The sequence below is a fragment of the Uloborus diversus genome, chromosome 2 (assembly GCF_026930045.1).
Source record: "Uloborus diversus isolate 005 chromosome 2, Udiv.v.3.1, whole genome shotgun sequence".
NCBI classification, from domain to species: Eukaryota; Metazoa; Arthropoda; class Arachnida; order Araneae; family Uloboridae; genus Uloborus; species Uloborus diversus.
This window is the reverse complement of record NC_072732.1, coordinates 81468155-81489141: the sequence shown is the minus strand read 5'-3', so window position 1 is coordinate 81489141 and position 20987 is coordinate 81468155. Positions and strand designations below refer to the sequence as shown.

Here is a 20987-nt window from a genome sequence, read left to right as displayed (position 1 = left end):
ATTTCATCCCATCGAACACAGAGAGTAAAGCAACATTTATATTAATAGATGTTAAACACACAATATGAAATTCCGGATATTAAGTTCGTCAGTTGCAATTTTTGCTTTAATCATACGGTCGATACTAAAGGAATCTCAAGAAGAAAAGTGAGACCCTCGATTGTTTCTTCGATTTTTGCGCAGCATTAGAAAGCGTTAATTTAACAGTTCTGGAATTTCACAAAACGCACAAAACAAATCTTTGAAACAAAAAATGAAAATTGCTAAACAGCGTTAACTTGAGAAAATAAGTCTCAACAACGCTGCTTAGCTTATAAATTACCTGAATCGAGCTGAAAAATTTAAAGAGAAAATTTCAAATATAAATTTCACATAACTGTGTTTTATAAATTTTTCATAAATGATACATTACTGTAAACATAGTTGTAATGAATAAACACTCCCTGACATCAAGTGTCAATAATTATAGTAACGATACGTAGCACACAGATGAATTCTGTGATTACATTCAAAACAAATGAAGAATTCTGTGTAGTCTTTCTGAAGCAATCTTTATGATGAGAAGATTTATTTTCTCTTCATGTTTTACATCGTTTTTCCCAAGTTTTAAAATTTTGCGCTTTTTTTAGTTCTTTTCTTTGAATCTCAGAGCCACATTTGACACAGATATTCAATATCTAAAACAGAGAAAATTAGAGTTGTTTATTTAAATGTGAACACCATTTAAGATAATTTTATGCACAGTGGTATGAATTTCCAAAATTATTACACACATACACACTAGTATCTGCTTAATGTGATCGTTGTTGAGGTTATCAATCGTTTGTTGCTATCAAAATTACTCAGTCCCGATTTTCTCTAATAATTTGAATGTTACTATTGTCGCTTAAGAGCAAGAATCTGAGAGTGTCACGCTTGTGATTCATGCCATCTCAGATTTTCTCCAAAAAAAAAAACTACCAGTTATTACTTATCTTGTTAAAAGTCCAAATTCAGAATTTTTTGTTCTGAAGTTGAGTTGTCCACTTTTTATAGGCCCTTAAAAGTCAACGCACGGCAGCAAAAATTGAGCGGATTTATAAGACATGAAATTTGCTCTGAGTCACAATCATTGCCGAGAACAATTTGGCTCCAAATTCTTTTTATGTATGAATGATAGAAGGTTCAAACTTTATAAAATGAATGCTAAATTTTTGGCAAGTTATTGCCGCAAGGTCAATGAAGGTCACAAAAAAGTGGCATTTTTGACGTTTTTTAGCATTTTTAAGGTCGAAAAACAGATTGCACCTTTCAGTTGCCACAGCAAAAGTATTGTCGCTTGAAAGGTAAGTATGTGCACTTTGAAAAAATGCATAATTAACTGAGGCAAGTTTAATGTGCTTTTAGTTATACTAGACTTCGCCCAGTGATCGAAATTCGACCATATTCATAAATGAATATTTGAGAAAACTTGTATGAATTTAACTATCTCCAAAATTTTTATTTCTACTCTTACTCTTGTTTACTGCATATCTGGAAACATACAATTTTCATACGTACACATTCCATGTCTGTTTATCTCAAAATAAATGGATGAAAAGGGATGTTTCGGTGATGGGGCACCTGGGGTCCTTTCCGAAATTTTAAAAGAATTTTTTTTTCTGAAAGAGCATGCTTAATAATATAGGTTTTAATCGTTTTCTGATAATCTTCGGAACATTGAGGACCTTTCAAAAAAGATATATTGGTTATTCCATTGAAAGAGAATGCTCCCTACACCATGAGTGTACCTCTCCTTTGTTGTCAGCTGAAAAACGTTCGAGGTTCCTTGCGAATATCGTGCCAGTAATACACCCAACCATCAGGACCATCGAAATTGAATTTCTTTTCATCACTAAAAGGAATACTTTTAACCATTCATTTGTCCTATTCATGTGATTTAGAACCCATTGTACACGAGCATCTTTATGCCGTTATGTAAAATTCGGCGAACGACATACTTTGCGAAAAGGAAAAAATGCACTTGACTGAAGTCGTCGATGTACTGTTGATTTTGACACTGGAAAGCTTACTTCTTTACGAACTGACTGTGTTGATAGGTTCTAGGTTGAAACTAATCTCACCATCTCTCTGTCTTACCGTTCAGTTGTTTTCTTTGGTCTTCCAGAACGAAAGTTTGCTTCAAAACTATTATCTCTTGACAATATTTTGTAAATACCAGCTCTACTTCATCCAATTTTGCTTGCAATGTTCATCACTTTCTATCCACACCCTTTCAAACGATAGATTTGCAAAATTTCCTTTTTAGAGAACTGCACATTGCGAGGCATCTTGGCAATCAATCAGAAACGGAAACACGGGTTCATTTTGATGTCAGAAAACTTGCTCGTCATAAGTAAATGACTTTGTATCATGCAAATTTTGAGTATTAATACTGAAATCAGGTTTTAAAACATCGACTGTTTATATATTTTTGGGACAGCATTTTTAATTTATATTTTTTGAAATTTGATCTTATGATCGATGAAAGTTGTTTGAGCGTTTTATCATTTTTATGTCATCATTCGTTATTTGCATAGCTTATTTTGTCTGGCTTACTCGTATAATTAGCTCGTGATTTCAATAAAATGATGATTGTCTGTACTTTTGGGACGCAGTTTAGTACACAAGGTCGATTATACGACGCACAAGAACATCACTATTCCCCAATTCGGTTAATGTAGTCAATGACGTAGCCAGGATTTCATTTCGGAGGGGTTCCGATTGTTATATAATTTTTTTTAAAAAAGAGAAAAACCTATCCAATACCAGATGTCCTCAAATCCGATTTTGTTAGAAATCCGTTAAGAAACTAATATTTCTGATTTTTAAAATGTTTATCAGACGTTCTTGCTTTGGCTTAGAAGTCGCTTCTCACCAGAAAAAACAATTGTCTTTAGTCGTAACATCTTTTTTTTTTTTTTTTTTTTGAAATCCTTACGGTTTTTTATGAAAAAAGCAAGAAAAAGTGTGTTTTCAAATTCTATAGATCCTTGCAGTATATACAGTGGCTCCCAGAAGTCTTCGTACACCTACGACTTTCAACGAAATAGGCCCCAATCCATTGGTTAGAATTAATATTTCGGAATAGGTATTTAATTATAAGATCTATGATCAAATTTAACAATGAAAAGTTTTTAAAAAATATTAAAACTTAATTTTTTAAAAATGAAAAACCGAAAAGTGCCGGAAATTTTATCTCACAAAAGTCTTCGTACACTTTATAAAATGTCTATATATTATTGAATAATCTAATTTTTTATTAAGTTATTAATTAGTAGAATATTATACAGTATTCATAACACCTTTTAAACGTCTGGGAATAGATTTCATTCTTTTTCTTTCTTTTTTTTTGCGTAATTTCTGAGTAAGTGTTCTACCACACTTCGAGTCTTACTGTTTCTAGCTCTATTTTCGTTTTAAAGCCCTATTTTCGTAATCTAGCCTCCAGATATCTCTAAATACGTTACATTAAGTTAAAATCTGGAGATTTAGGGGGTATTTTCTAAACTTTAGGACAATTTTCGTGGCACTAGAAGCAAATGTTGAAAACCGTGTACCTCTTATCGTTCGTTATCTTGATAAAAAACGAAGTTGTTTCCAATAACCAAATTTTGGCTAAAAGTTCAAAATTGGTTTTTAAAATATTTAAAGGAACAGCATGATTCATTATTTCATTAAAAAATTGCAAACTACCAAGTCCTGATGCTGATATGCACCCTCACACTAGAACACCTCCACCGTCTTGATTTTAACTGATCCAAATAAGTTCTTAAGATTAAGTGCCTAATTTTTTCTTCTACTTACAGTTATACAACAATTTAACCAAAAATGTTGAATTAATTTTTTTATGTAAATAAGACGTGATTCTAAAACGTTTTTAGCTTATTTATAATTGATTTTGCGACGAAAAGCGTAAGCTTTCTGTTTTTCGCACGACCAAGAAAATTTTCTGCTGGAAGAGGTCCCATTTAATCCAGCTAATCAGAGAACTTGGCGAACAATTTTAAGTGAAAATTAAATGTAATATGTTTCATTTAACTTTGCAGAAACGTTTACAGCACTCAAATGTGTATTTTTCATAAATGTTTTAACTTTAAATCTCCGATCACGTTTTGTCAACTTTGCCGGTTGACTTTTTCTTACCTTGTTTTCGGTCAGATTCCTTTCTTTAAAGCATTTTAACAAGCACTTTACAATACAAACAAATAAATTAACTAATTTAGAGATATTTCAAAGCAATTTACCACTACTGTGGGAAAAAAATTCAAATTTTGAATGGTGTTTGCGGTTTTTTACGAATAGCAGCCATTTTACACTTATAAGCACAATATTAAGGAATAAATAAACAAAAAATTAAAGCCAAATGACTTAAAAGGGTCAACATGAATTTATTCGAAAATATTTGAGTGCACGATGACTTTTGTGGCGTGTTATTTCTCTGTATCTTCGTTTTCTGACCCATTTCAAAAAGATCCGTCAATATTTTGAAAAAACCAATAGGTTGTATTTAGAATGATATAGGAATGATGTGAAAAAATATTGGACTTCATATTCGAATTCAGTTTCGAGTAATTTTGGTTTTACTAAAAAATTTCAAAGTGTACGAACACTTTTGGGAGCCACTGTATAAGAAGTAGAAGAAATATACAGAATTCTATGCACTCAAATTCGAGGGCTTTTTTTTTTTTTTTACTATCTAGAAAAACTACGTGCAAAAAATTGATATTTTCCATTTTTGAAGCTTCTTACTCATTACGGGGAGGGTCCCGACTCCCTGGCTTCACTCTTAGCTACGCCACTGCTTAAGGTGAATATCTTGTATTATAATTTGTGAAATACGTACTTTTGGGATTTTTAGCTGTTGTTTGTGGTAATTCGACTGCTTCATGTTGTTATCATACATAAAAATATGGTAAGCACATTTGCATATTATTTACTTGTGCGTAAACTTTATATATTGTAGACAGTAACTTAGGTTAACATTTTAGTTCTGTAAAGTAACGACTTGACCATAATTACTCGATTCTCTCTTCCATCCTTTTCTTCAACCATTTGTGCATTAATAAACTAGTTTTGGACAAAGTATTAGTTTTCGAAATAAATTCAATTTCTTTTAAACTATTCCGTACTTTAGAATGTCTTTTTTTCTTTTTTTTGCAGAAAAAAGATTAAATTTCCGTTTTTAAGGTGGAATGTCTTCTATATTAGCGTGCTTCAATTTAGAAACATAATGAGTACCATGTTATTTTTTGACAGGCATAAAAGTTTGATTAACTATTCATCAATTACAGATTACAGAGATAATTAGAGCAGCGTTAACTCTAATATTAGAATCTTTTCTTTTCCCAAAACGCATTAACATATCAGATGAGCTACTGAGCTCGCAATGACTTAAAGATATAAAGTAAAAACGTACACTTTATTCAAATATTAAATATTTACACATTGCTTTTTTTAATAAATTAAATTTCAAACGCATTCTTTTCACACAGCGTTTGTCTACAAAATCTCCCTCCGGGTGATAACTAGATTTTCCCCGAACGTCACTGCATAAAGGCGCTCAAAAGGCATTTGCACGACGGCGCGGGCCTGATTTCACTCTTCCAACAATGAAAAAGAGTCAAAATTAAAATTTTTGAGTTTCGCTCTAACTAACAAGAAGTTCTGTCTAGAACTAGACGAACCTACTTTCCCGTATACCCATACTACTTTCTAGTACCTGATCAATAATCTCAAAAATAGCTAAAATCACAAATTTTTTCAAACATATTTTTAAAATACTTTAAGCTGATTTCTAGGAATAAAATATTCCTCACTCATGTAAAAAAATTAGATGCGTGAAAAAAAAAAAAAAAAAGCGAACAAATAAAATCGCAGCAACTTTTAAACAAAGCAGCTAATACACTTTTTTCCATTAAAAAAAATCTTTAACAGCTTTCAAAACGAAAGAATAATAATTAAAATTAATAAGTTCATTAAAATGAATACATGATATCAAAAAACAAAGTCGTTTCTTTTTCCCCTGTTACCAAAAACATTATTTTAAATGAATTAATGCACTTACCAAAACAAAAACAAACAAAAAAAAAACTATAAAATGTAAACTTAAAGAAATAATTTTCTTTTTCAAAAAAAAATCGTCTGCGCGTATCTTAATGTAGAAACATAAATGACTTCGAGTTTATTCGCCAAAAACTGAGTACCTAAATTGTAACTTTAGCGTAAAAATAAAAACAAGTCATATCAACAATAATTATTTCACAGTTAAAACCATAGCTGCGGAGTCGGAGTCAATCTCATTTTGAGATAAAGGAGTCGGAGTCGAATATTTAAGAATCGGAGTCAGTCATTTGTCCTCCGTGTATAAATTTTTGCCAAAACTACGAAGTCAGAGTCGAAGTCGGGGAGTCGGAGTCCGATTAGTTGTCGAGCACAGGAGTCGGAGTCGGAGTCAAGTGCCCCTAAATTCTCGGAGTCGAAATCTGGAGTTTGGCGTCAAGAGTTATTTAGAACAAAATTTGTTTGAAGTAAATCCGCCTTCAAGTGCGGAGTCTACATTGACTTTCAGTTTCCCCGTAGGCGCTATTGTTAAGGGATTTGAATTGTTCAAAATTGAACGGAAAATTGTTCAAATCAAAAAGATATTTTATACACAAGTTTTTCATCAAAATCTTTTTGCTACAAAGCTTGTTTGAAGCAAATTCGCCTCACAGTTCGGAATTGCCTTGAATTTCCCCGTAGGCGCTAATGTTAAGGTTTTTTGAACTGTTCAAAATTGAACAAAAAATAGTTCAAATCAAAAAGTGAAATATGGGAATGAGGTGTCCTCGCCGAGATCTTTCGAACAAAAAAAAGTTTTTTCGAATCGGACTGTTCATTCAAAAGTTATTAGGGGGGGGGACAGACACACAGACCGACAGACATTTTTCCCCATCTCAATACCCTACTTTCCAATTTTTAATTTTTCAATATTTATCTAATTATTTTATTTTTGACTTTTTTTTGTTTTTCGGGATATTTTTAAGATGCATTAAGCCTTCTTTCATGCTTTTTTTCTTCTTTCTCTGACCTTTACTGGGAAAGTAGGCTAAAAAACGCTTATAACTTCTTTTCTAGTGGGTTTAGGTTATTGGAACTTTGGGCGCCCTGAAAATTTTTTCGTTTCGAGTATTTTTTAAAGACTTTTCCAACCATATCAAAATCGAAAAAAAATGGACCATTCATTCGCGTAGAAAGAGCCATTTTGGACGAAAATGCGTTTTTAATTAATATCTCCATCAATTAGTGTCCGATTTCAAAAAATTTTATTGATGACACTAAAACTCGGCAATAGCTATACTGAACGGATTTTTCTTTCTTCATACTATTTACTAATAATATAGTTTGCAATATAATTTGATGTTTTTTTGTTCTGTGATACATATATGATATTTTTGGCATTCATTTAACTCAACATAAGGCATTGATAACATTAAAGTTTTGCATATTTCAGTGCAAAGTAATTTAGTAATCATTTTCAATGTTATTATACTGATTTTTTTTTTAATCAAACATATAGTTCCATCAAAGACTCCTGAATGTGTTTTTAGCCCTGCACTTTAAACGGATCAATACTAGACAATTTCTCTAAAAAAAAATTTTTTTTCTTTTTTTTTTTTAATTTTGTATTTAAGGCTGTTATTTCTTCTTGAAGCTTTTTATTTGAACTACTACATTTTTAACATTCTAATCTTCTTTACTAATAATAAAGCAGAAAGTCTCTCTGTCCGGAGGATGTCTGTAGGATGTCTGTAGGATATCTGTAGGATGTCTGTGACGCGCATAGCGCCTAAACCGTTCGGCCGATTTTCATGAAATTTGGCACAAAGTTAGTATGTAGCATGGGGGTGTGCACCTCGAAGCGATTTTTCGAAAATTCGATGTGGTTCTTTTTTTATTCCAATTTTAAGAAAAAAAGTATCATAAATTACGAAATCATCGTAACGTGGAACCGTAACATGGGCACAAGCCAGTTGGCGAGATACGAAATTATCATAACGTGGAACCGTAACGTCGGTACAAGCCAATTGGCGAGAAAATTCACCCTACATTATTTGTAAATATACAAGCGAACCAAAAGAACTGTAATCTTCTTTACTAATAATAAAGCAGAAAGTCTCTCTGTCCGGAGGATGTCTAGATGTCTGAATGTCTGTAGGATGTCTGTAGGATATCTGTAGGATGTCTGTGACGCGCATAGCGCCTAGACCGTTCGGCCGATTTTCGTGAAATTTGGCACAAAGTTAGTATGTAGCATGGGGGTGTGCACCTCGAAGCGATTTTTCGAAAATTCGATGTGGTTCTTTTTTTATTCCAATTTTAAGAAAAAAAACTATCATAAATTACGAAATCATCATAACGTGGAACCGTAACATGGGCACAAGCCAATTGGCGAGATACGAAATTATCATAGCGTGGAACCGTAACGTCGGTACAAGCCAATTGACGAGAAAATTCACCATACATTATTTGTAAATATACAAGCGAACCAAAAGACCTTTAATTTTTCTATTACGGGCGAAGCCGTGCGGGTGCCACTAGTTACTAATAAGAAAGCTGAAAGTCTCTCTGTCCGGAGGATGTCTGGATGTCTGTGACGCGCACAGCGCCTAGACCGCTCGGGCGATTTTCATGAAATTTGGCACAAAGTTAGTTTGTAGCATGGGGGTGTGCACCTCGAAGCGATTTTTCGAAAATTCGATGTGGTTCTTTTTCTATTCCAATTTTAAGAACAAAATATCATAATGGACGAGTAAATTACGAAATTATCATAACGTGGAACCGTAAGATGGGAACAAGCCAATTGGCGAGAAATTCACCATACATTATTTGTAAATATACAGGCGAACCAAAAGACCTTTTGATTTTTCTATTACGGGCAAAGCCGTGCGGGTATCACTAGTTACTAGTGATGGGCATAATCGAGTTCTCATAATCGAATCACTCGATTATTCAAAATCATTCGAGAACTCGATTACCACGAGTTCTCGATTATCACTTTTCGAGTTCTCGAGCGATGAACTTCTCGAGTTCTCGATTATCACTTTTCGAGTTCTCGAGCGATGAACTTCTCGAGTTCTCGATTATCACTTTCCGAGTTCTCGAGCGATGGACTGCTCGAGTTCTCGAATATCACTTTCCGAGTACTCGAGTGATCAATTGCTCGAGTTCTCGATTGTCACTTTCCGAGTGCTCGAGCGATCAACTGCTCGAGTTCTCGCTTTGAACTTCTCGAGATGTTGAGTTCTCGAGATGTTAAGTTCTCGAGATGTTGAGTTTTCGAGATGTTGAGTTCTCGAGATGTCAATCACTCGAGCAATGTATTTTTCGACCGATATGATAATCGAATGAACCTTTCAATATAGTTGACTTCTGATAGGGGTGCCCACCTAGGAAGGGAGGGGGGGGGGGTCATGGCTCAACCTGTGCCATTGACATTTTTAGGGGGGTGTTTTAAGGGGTATTTTTCATTTTTTGGCAGCTCTGCGATATTGAGGGGGGCGCCTTTGACCTACGGGGGGCACCCCTGCTTCTGAAGTGATTCAATTGCAGGGGCGGATCCGTCATTTAGGGGGCCCAAGGGCTGGCTTTGGAAAATTAATGATTTTACTTATGAATCTGCATGGTTTTTGTTGTCTTCCGAAAAGATTTGCATTGAACCCTTCCCCCAGAAAAATTTGGAGTGACTGACGGGCTGCGCTGCGGTGCCCACAGGGGAGGTGGATCATGGCGCAGACTGCGTCATTGAAATTCTTAATGGACGTTAGTCATATTTAGGGAATATCCTTCTTAAGGGTGGGGGTGGGGCTGATTTTAAAAGGTGTGCCATCACACTTGAGGAACAGATATCCTTGCAATCTAAATGGTGTTATTATCAAATAATTGCCTCTTGAATGTTTTATTCGAATAGTGTTATAATTGAAAGTATGCTGTCGAATGCTTGATTACCAAATGATCCTTTGGGATGCTTTGGTAGTCTAATGATATGTTTGGTGGAAGTGAAGGTTAGGGACGCTAATAAGGTTCTAACTTGAGAGGCATTAAAATTATATTTCAGGTAAAAAGGGGAATACTTAAGTTGAAAACCTGATGGGACGTCTTCCCCCTTACGTCCCCCTTCGACTATACCATTGGGTAATGATACAAGTGTAACAGGCATTACTAGACGTTTTAGAGCCCAAATATGCAGATTACAGCTGACACGTGTTTCGGGGTTTCAAGAAACCCTTTTTTTCAACGGAAAATAGTGAGATTGTGGATGTAGGGACATTACTGGATGTCTTTAGGGACCATTCATTAATTACGTAAGGGTTCTGAGTGGGAGGGGGTTGGATAAATGTCTATGTACTGGGGGGGGGGGGTTCAAACCCATTCTTTTGCAATATTTTCCACGTCGATGTTTTACATTTGAAATTGCGCGGTCAAGTGATTTGACAGGTATTATATATTTCATTTACATCTGGAAAATAAATAACGTATTAGGATAAGCTGTTTTTAATTTGTTTTACAAAGAATGAATAATGTAAAACATAATAAAAGAATCGCACTATGCATGGCATGTTTTATTTTTAATTAGTATCGCATCGAATACAAAAAAATGTCGAAAAAAAATTCAGTCTAGATTCCTACTTTCTAGTAAATATTTCATTACACAAAATGGTTTATTTTTAGTGAATTTAATTTCGATTCCAGTGATGTTTGATTCGTTATTTTATAATTTTGAAGAACGAAATGGAATCTTAAGTAAGATAGGTTGAGGGGTTTGAAAAATCTTACGTATCCTTACATGGGGGAGGGGGGTCAAAAATTGCCAAAATCATCCTTACGTAACTAATGAATAGCCCCTTACATGCAAAAGCTTACTCTTTTGTTAAAAAAAGAGCACCTTAAAACTCCAAAACACGTTTCTGCAGTACTCTGCATATTTGGGATACAAAACGTTTGTTATTTCATGTTACTTCTCGGCACAAATGTTATTTATTTATTTCTTAATAAAACAAGTGGTTTACTTCTCGTGTAATTCCTTCCTAATATGGGTGCAAATAAGTTTTAACACCAAACTGTGGAATTATAATTCTGAGGGGATTTTGTCTCTTTTGGAGGTATTGTTTTCGGGGGAAGAGCTTCACGATCGAGAGGAAGAGCTCAAATCGAATGATTGCTTTTCGCTTGCTTTATTTGAATGGGGTTATAAATGAATGTTTGGCGTCGAATTTTCGATAATTGAGAGATTTCATAATAATCGAACGATATTTTTCGAACGAAAATCGTTAATTATCATACGAGCGGATTTATGGAGGGGCATGCGTTGTGAGAGTGGCGGATACAACGAGAGGGTCATGGGGGTCATGACCCCCTCTCTCCCACCCTAAACCAACAGTATCCGTACACATTGTGTTCAAACACTTCATGCATAAAATGTAAACAATGACAGTATCTTTTCATTTCATTAATTATTTTTCAAAGTAAATATTTGAACTACTACTTCATTTCATTGCTCATGAAATTAATTTACAGCGTTTATCCCCAATTAAGTGTCTTATTTCTGACCGATTTGGTGCTTTTTATTGACTCCCAAACAAGTTCAGACATTTTTCATACCTAAAACGGGAATTTCGTTCATGGGGGGGGGGCTTTCTTCAACATGACCCCCCCCCCCTAAAATGGTTTTCTGTATCTGCCCCTGGTGTGATTCGGCGGTGAAATTTTGAAACAAAGGGTAGAGAAACGCTTTCCATAATGTTTTGAACTTGACAGTTATTAAGATTAAATATGTACAATTTTTATTAAAAAGTGAGGGATAATGATAATATGAGCGGGTCTTTGGGCGACACTAGCAGGTTTAAACTCGAGAGTTGTTAAACTTAAAAATATATTGAACCAGCATTGTAAAAACCGTGTAATTGAAAATTTAAGGTGGTCTTAGTTCTTTTTCGGATTATTGTTTCATAGGGGGAGGGCGAGGTGGAATTGTCATAAGAGGCGCGCCATTGCTCACAGGGACGGACGAACACCTCTGTCATTCTATAAGATTTCAGAATCAAATAATTGCTTCTAAAGTGCTTTTTTTTTCGGATGTGGTTACTCAGAAAGCACAGTTCGTTGAGATAAAGGTTTAAAACGATTGTTAACGCTGTGACAACCATGTTAAAACATTTGTGAAACGTTTCAACGCAATGTGTTTATAATGCAGTGGTGCCCATCCCCCCCCCCCTGGCGATGACAATCATCCCTCAAATGCGACGGAGAACCCCCAGAACGAAAGCCCCCTAAAATAAGACTAAAAGCCCTCTTATAAGTTACCCTCTCCTCTTCAAAACTTCAATGGCGCGGTCTGCGCCATGGATCCCCCCCCCCCCCCCGCCCTCTCTCTTGTGGGTGTTGTCGAATGTTCGGTTATTTAGAGTCTCGGAGGATTTGAAAATCCAATACGTAATCTGCTTTTCAGAGAAACTTGGTAATCAATTTAAATCTTTTTGAGGACCAGCGGCAGCGCACGGAAAATGAAAGCGCAGCTACGAAACCTTAAGTTCCGAAATGGACCGTCGCGAGCCAAAGCATTTTCAGTACTTTTGCCTCAACACACTTTCAGCACATCAATTGACTCCAAATTTTTAAGTTGAGTAAATAATATACTAATCAACATTTATGAAAATATAAGGAATATGACATTAAAAATATAAGGAATATGACATTAACAGAAGCGAGTAAAACAAGAAAAACATTTAAATTCAACTACGCACGAAAAAAATAAATGAGCACACAAGAAGTCACAAATATCTTGCGTATGGAATTAAAAAAAAAAAAAAAAAAAACAATAATCTGTGTAAAATGTCATTTTTGTTAAAAAAAAATGGGTCAAAGAGTGAACGCTAAAAGTAATCCCACACGACAATCTTCAATATTTCTTGTTAATGCATTCAGAAACATTTCAACTTCACTCCCTACACTTTTACTGTTATTACATATTTAAGTCAGCGAATGAAAAATAAAAATAAAAAAGAGCGAATCAAGAAAGAAAAAAAAAATCATGAACTTCAATGCACTTCAAGCCACACTTGTAACGTTCAATGCGCCGGGAGTCCCAATCTTCTGGAAAACGCAGCCAGAAATATTTTACCCTCCCACCTCATGTATCAGTCAGATTAAAATATAATTCTACTAACAAGAACACAAAAAAAAAGCAATAAACAAGAATAAATGAGTCCGTTCGCGCAGCGCAACGATTCCCCTACTTGTTTACATTATTAACTTCATGTTTGAGAGATCGAAACCATTCGAAATAATCACGTGATATCTCAGAATCATTAGTTTCAATGCATAGCCGTTCGAATAAATCACTCAAAAGGAATGTTAAAAAAAAATTAAAAATCGAGAAATCAACTCGTTACACAAATTGAGATGGAAGGGAGAGAGGGTGAAAGCGCATCACTTCAATCGCTACGGGGAATCCCCTGAGGGCCACCAAGAGTCAAGGGCCCGCTGCCAGGTTTTTAGCCGCTACCCATAAACTTATAAAAGTTTTTCTACTCCAAGACGGGTCGTCCAAACGCCGAGCTCCTAGTTTGTGACAAGCTAACAGTAGTGTTCACAAGCAATGAATACAATAACTTCTAAAAGCCAGGAGGGTTCGCCCCTTATTATACCCCTAAATGATAGGCTTAATGGCACATTCCTATTTCGAGCACACCCCTGCCAAAACAACTCGGGAATTCAACTGTTCCAAAAGTCAAGGGTATCCCCCTCCACCCCCTTTCGCAGGGCGATATGGCGCACCCTCTCAAATGTTACGGAGCATCCGTCTAGAAAGAGCCCCCCCCCCCTCCCGAAATGAGATTTAAAAAAAACTTTCAAAGAATCACTTCTAAAAATTTCAGTTTCGCAGGCTGCGCCATAGACCCCCCCCCCTCCCGAAAATGAGATTTAAAGAACCCTCTCAAAAAACTAGACCTAAAAATTTTGTGGCACTTTCTGCGCCATGCCCCCACCCCTCCTGAAAATAAAATAAAAAACACTCTGAAAACACCGGCCAATGGCGCAGGCTGCACCATGCCCCCTCACCTCTTTTAGTGGGCACCCCTGTAGCAGTCAACTCAATTCTGGAAAAGTTCATAAAATGAACTACTTGAGTACTCGATTCAAACGTCTCGAGATCTCGATTTGAAACATCTCGAGATCTCGATTAAAAAGATCTCGAGAGAGTCAATCGCTCGAGTACTCGATTATAAAGATCTCGAGAAGTCAATCGCTCGAGTACTCGATTATAAAGATCTCGAGAAGTCAATCGCTCGAGTACTCGATTATAAAGATCTCGAGAAGTCAATCGCTCGAGTACTCGATTATAAGATCTCGAGAAGTCAATCGCTCGAGTACTCTCGATTATCAAATCACTCGAGTGATCGACTTGAAAAGATCTCGATTATCAATCACTCGATTATCAGAAGTACTCGATTCCCGAGATCTCGATTATCAAAAGATCTCGATTATGCCCATCACTACTAGTTACTAATAATAAAGCAGAAAGTCTCTCTGTCCGGAGGAGGTCTGGATGTCTGTGACGCGCATAGCGCCTAAACCGTTCGGCCGATTTTCATGAAATTTGGCACAAAGTTAGTATGTAGCATGGGGGTGTGCACCTCGAAGCGATTTTTCGAAAATTCGATGTGGTTCTTTTTTATTCCAATTTTAAAAACTATCATAAATTACGAAATTATCATAACGTGGAACCGTAACATGGGCACAAGCCAATTGGCGAGAAAATTCACCATACATTATTTGTAAATATACAAGCGAACCAAAAGACCTTTAATTTTTCTATTACGGGCGAAGCCGTGCGGGGGTGCCACTAGTAAGAAATAAAAGTAAGATAAATTATTCTTTGTGTGTGTGTATTTTCAAATGATTCGCCCATTTAGCTCAGAAAAAAAAACTCCGACAGAAATTAGAACCAGAAATATGTATGTCTTGGTCAAAAATTCGTAAGTTTACAGTTTCGTCCTGCAGACTTGCACATTCAAAGCTGCCAATGAACTATCAATTCATATAGCAAGAGGTGAGCACAAAATTCCTTAACTTCTCTAAGTAATGGATTAAGCGAAAAATAAATTTGCAAAAATAATGGAGACTATTACAAATAAAAAAAGCTATCCAATTATCAGCTCTTCCGAAAGTGCTACTGCGTCGAGTAGCTAATATGCAATGTTTTCAAGTCAGGTTTCATAGTATGGATGGGCACTAAAGCCCAAAAAAAATTCACTTGGCTAAACCAAAGTCAAAAGCAATTTTTTCTTTAGTGTTCAACAAAGGGGGGGGGGGGAGGAAATAAATGTACAGCTCATAATGTTGTAAAAATGATGAGATGTTTGACTGTTCAGGTTAAGAAAAAGTTTATCCCAGAAGAATATTTGACATTAGAACAGATTATGTCCTATTTTAGCAGAATGAAAAGGACGGCTAAATATTTTGATGCTGAAATGGATAACGATGATGAACTTTTACATTTCACAATTGAAGAAAATGAAATTGCTGAGAAAGAAAATATCAGGGGCGAAATCCACCTTTTTGCAGAAGCAGAAAAATAGTTTTTTTCTCCATTCATTTTATGACTTTGCGAGTAAATATAAAAGTTGTAAATGTTAAATGTCATGTGCAAATTTAAATGAATGTTAAATGTGTCGCAGAACATTTTAAAATATCAATTTATATTGCAAACTATGTTATAAAATACAGCAGTTTAAGCAAATAGTATGAAGAAGCATAAAACCATGACGACAGAAATAGGCGAAATGTTTTTTTTTTTTTTTTTGTGCTAATTGTTTTTTTCATTTGACTGTTGAATGATGTCTTTTGATTTTTCCCCCACCGACCCCTCCCGATGCTGCTCCTCTAGCGAAAGTCGTCTCCAGGTTGCGTCCATATCTTGCACACACACGCACGCATACATACACACACCTACATGCACGCACACACCTACACATACCCAGACACTCATACCTACACACACACACACATACACATACACTCATGCCAGCCCACAGGCACAAACACACACGGACACACGCCTACACTGACACACACACACACACTCGTGATTCCGAAAAACATAATTTGAATTCAAGGTGTCAAATAGTATTATTGTTCTGATATTTCGGATTCAATTATAATGCAGTGGTAAGAATACAAAAGTCAAGAAATAAAAACACAAATTTCGTTTTGCTGTGAATTATGTTACTAAAGTCAATATAGATGAATATTTTAGAAGTTGAATCAATAGTGGTTTAAAATATACTTCATCAAAAACAAACACTGATTTATTTTACACTAGCTGCGTTGCCCGGCTTTGCCCGGTCCACCTTGATAATAAAAATTGTGTCAAGTGACATATATTCAACAATTAGGTGTAAAAAATAACTAAAAAAAACATCATGATTTCTCTTCCAAAGATAATTCTACAGATATTAAAATACTTTTAAGAAATTTAATCCAGAAGGATGGATTTAAAATGCGTAACCATGGAAATACAAAATAAGTTTAAGGAATTAAAATGCGAAAGAAAATGGTTCACAATTTGAATGGAATCGAGATTTCTTAAACTTGATTTAAAAAGGCTTGTAACTTTTTTTCCTTTTGAGATAAAAACTTATTTTTTCGACCATAGGTCGAGTTAGATCAGGAGTAAAAAAGGTCGCTTTTTCAAATGCTGTCAAAAAGAAAGCTGTGGGACAATTCCTTCACTTTTTATTGATTTATTTAATGGAGGAAGTAGTGACTAAATTTCAGCTAAGCCTAAAAAAAATTGAGCTAAAAACGCAAATAACTCCCGCCATAATAAAGTTAGAGCATTGAAACAAATTGCGTAGAACGCGGAAAATTCTACCCTTTCTAACGATATGTAATATATGTGCAAGTAATTTTTCATCCCCAATATTTGAGAACTTATGTGAAAATTGGACGTAAATTTTCAATAAAAAAAGAACTATTCATCGAATTTTATTCGAACTAGTCTGCAAACCTTCTCAGGACTTGAAGGAACAAACTGTGAAAATTTCAGCGTAATCGGCCGGGTAGTTCTCGAGTTTTGCGAGTTCAAACACACAGACGCTTTTTGAGGACTTCATTTTATATTATGTAGAGATTTATTTCTTATTCGAATGTTAAAAATGTTTAGAAAAAAGTAGCTTTAAAAAGAAAAAACAGCTTTGAGTACAAAGTTTTCAAAAAAAAAAAACTTTTTTTTTTAGAGAGAGAAATTGTCTAATACTGTTCCGTTTATTAAAGGGCTAAAAACACATTCAGGAATCTTTGATAGAACTATATGTTTGATTTCAAAAAAAAAAAAAGAATTTTTATATATATTATTATATATATATATTATTATATAATAACATTGAAAATGTTGACTTAATTACTTTGCACTGAAATATGCAAAAGTTGCATGTTATTAATGTCTTATGTTAAGTTAAATGACTGTCAGAAATATCATATATGTGTCACAGAACAATAAAACATCAATTTATATTGCAAACTATATTATTAGAATACCAGTAATTCAGGCAAATGGTATGAAGAAAATAAAATCCATGACGACAAAAATAGGCTAAGTTATTTTTTTTTCATTTGAAAGCATTTCGCCTCAATGGAGTTTACTGTTTCGGTAAGACCAATAATAGGGCATGATAAGGGCAAAAAAAGGGGGTTTTAATATGTTGTTCGCGCAAGGAGTTATGACAGTTTGAATATCAGTAAAATGTGACATTTTCGCTATTTCGACCTAATGTAACTAAAAGCATATTAAACTTGCCTCAGTTAATTATGCATTTTTTCAAAATGCACATACTTATCTTTCAAGCGACAGTACTTTTGCCGTGACAACTAAAAGGTGCAATCTGTTTTTCGACCTCAAAAATGCTGAAAAACGTCAAAAATGCCACTTTTTGTTGACCTTCATTGACCTTGCGGCAACAACTTCCCACAAATTTAGTATTCATTTTGTAAAGTTTGAACCTTATATCTTTCACACATAAAAAGAATTTGGAGGCAAATTGTTCTCGGTAACAATTGTGGCTCATAGCAAGTTCCATGTCTCATAAATCCGCTCAATTTTTGCTGCCGCGCCTTGACCTTTAGGGGCCCATAAAAACTGAACAACTCAACTTCAGAACAAAAAATTCTGGTTTTCAATAACATAAGTAATAATTGGTAATTTTTGAAGAAAATCTGAGATGGCATGAATCACCTCATAATGCTAGGCGTGACAGTTTCTCAGATTCCAGCTCTTAATGTGATCATTATGTCGTTTAATGCTCACATTAAACGATTTTCCTTTATTATTTAACAGTCCCTTTTTACCGCAGAAATATTACTGTCATATTACTGTTGACTGAGAGGAATGAGAAAAAAAAAAAAAAAAAGACGGTCAAGCCGATCTTCTCACGGTTCGTAGAACGGCGCATTAACCATTGAATCCAATGAATTCAACGGATGAATGAGAAAGGCAAATTATATGCTTTACACAGTGAGCCAATGTTGTGTACCAAATAGCATCGCAATCGTTTACTTTTAACAATACAATTTGCTGTAAAACTTTCTACGTACTGTAAAGGCTCCGTTTTACAGCTATTGTATATTTAGCTTAGGATTTTCCTGAATTTTTAACAGTGTGGCATTATTATTTCCCAGGCGATGATCTCATCACGCCGGTCTACATCCCGCCGACACCAAGGCCCTACCCTCGCACCACCCCCAGCTTGTCGGCTGCCGCTGGGGGCAGCAACTACGTGCAGGGGCGCTCCTCGGCTCCCCCACGACACACAGGCGGAGGCCTGGAGGATACCACCTGCGACGACGAGGAAGACTGCGCAGAGGGCGGCGGCTCCGGATTCGGAGCAGAGCTCGGATTCACTTCGCACCTCAACACCCCCGCGACGCCGGCTTTCGTGACCACCAGTGGGCACAGGGATCAGTCGGAAAACCAGTACGTGAGTCCACCCCGCGCCCTACCCGCTCCGACCCACGAGATCGACGAAGTGCACTGGGTGGTGGCCACGCCCCCGTCTCTCCCTCCCTCGACATCACAGCCGATTGAAGTCTACAACAGACCTCCTCCAGAGGAGGTGGTGGTGGTGACGCACCGAAGACCACCTGCGCCAGTTTATCCAATCATCCCACAGCAGACCCCGCGTCCCCCATACCGGACAACGTCGCGCGCCCCGCCGTCTGTTTACGGAGTGCCCATCCCCGAAATGCCCGTGACGGGCAGAGAGCGCAACAAGCCGCCCCCGAAGGTCAAGACATCGTCTGCGGCTGACAATACGGCCTTAGTCATCGGCATCATCGCTGGCGTTCTGATCGTTGTGGTCATCATTGCGCTGGTCGTGTACCGGGTGCGCAGCTGGACACTGGCAGCCACACCGGGGGCCAGTGCCTACAAAGCGGAGGAGGCCAAAAGGTACCACTTCCCGCCAGCGGGCACCGCTCCTTACCCTTCACAACCGCCATCCGCTCAGCACATGAATGGGGCTCTTAAATGCGATCAAAACAAGATGGTCAAGCAGCCCAAGAAGAAAGACGTCAAAGACCTTAAAGAGTGGTACGTGTGAAGGCAACAGAGCACGATGACTTTGCTCGCGTTTACAACTAGAAAGCACTCGTTCCAACTGTACTTGGTCTCAAGTTCGTAGAGTGAATGTCGAGTGCTTTTTACGGATCACATTATACGAAACACCCGCTTCAGGAGGATGTACGCTTATGTCTCGCAAGCCGACCGCTGGTGTCTCGAACAGGCATCCAAGTACGAGAACACGTCACCAATATCGCTGGACGAGAACAGAAATTTCGCCGTGTTTCTGATTCATTCCAATACACCCATTTGTCTCGACGTCTATAACACTGACTTCAACAGATGCTCGGGACTTTGACTGTGCCTCAAAGAAACTGCGCTTGCGTTGGATCAAAAGCCTCATTCCAGTTAATTGCACATGAGTGGAAACTTAGTTTCCCACGCGAAAGAAGAACATTTTTTTTTTTTATTCTATCAACATAATGCCAATGACTGAGAGAAATCTATAGATAATGTATGCATATATGTATAAAATGAATACATATATGTTCGTTTAGTTGCATCTGAAAATTGTGTTGCACTTAATGTCATCTTTTCAGAACGTTTAATTGACTGATTGCAAGTCGATCCAGTTCGCGTTGCCGCAGTCCTTGAAGTCAAGGTTGCTTTGTGAATTACGATGTCATACATCTGTTTTTGTGATAGTTCTGAAATTGTTATGAAATATATTCGAAATATATGCAATAATTTCCTAGAAGTAAATATTCCTTAAGCATAAAATGGTCTACTATGCTTTAAGAATGATGTACTGTGTACATAAAAGTATTCATCCACATTCATTCGTTAAAAATCGATTTAGAGAAACGTGGATGAGATGTGCTTTCTGACACACCAGACCAATATTCGTTGGAACGAGTTCAATGATCTGCGCCATACGAAGAAGCGTTCGAGAGAGCTATATTTTCCGCCATGAGTTCGTTTCAACAGCCTTGCAAGACATCAAAGTGTATCCTATCGCAGACACCACGTTGGAAAGCAAAAAGCTTTCAGAACTTCGAGCGGAATTCCTTCAGAGAATCGAATTTATGGCTCTATGTGGAGCTTTAACGGGACGACAAACAGCACCGCGATATACTCATTTCTTCCTTAAGCATAATTGAGAGAATTTTGTGTAAATGCTTGGGCAAAGATGGAATTATATGTAAAGTGAAGAGTACAGAACATTGCAAACTCATTTTATATTCGCCAATTTATTTTCTGAATCGTATGCCACATCAAACCTTAATGTAGGCCAAATTCGTTGCCATCCTTATACTACTTAAAAATATACACTCACCATCGACACTGTTAACTATCGGATGTTTTTTAT

The 20987-nt window shown here is 36.4% G+C and overlaps 1 protein-coding gene across 1 annotated transcript in view; it reads left to right on the top strand.

Annotated features, from left to right (window-relative positions):
* LOC129216380 (neurexin-1-like) overlaps window positions 1-20081 on the top strand; it is a 220926-nt gene extending 200845 nt beyond the window's left edge. The window contains exon 20 of the mRNA XM_054850595.1: window positions 18739-20081. Coding sequence (XP_054706570.1) covers window positions 18739-19658 — 920 coding nt within the window. The 3' untranslated portion in view covers window positions 19659-20081. The remainder of the gene's footprint in view (window positions 1-18738) is intronic.
* Window positions 20082-20987: the final 906 nt, after the last annotated feature.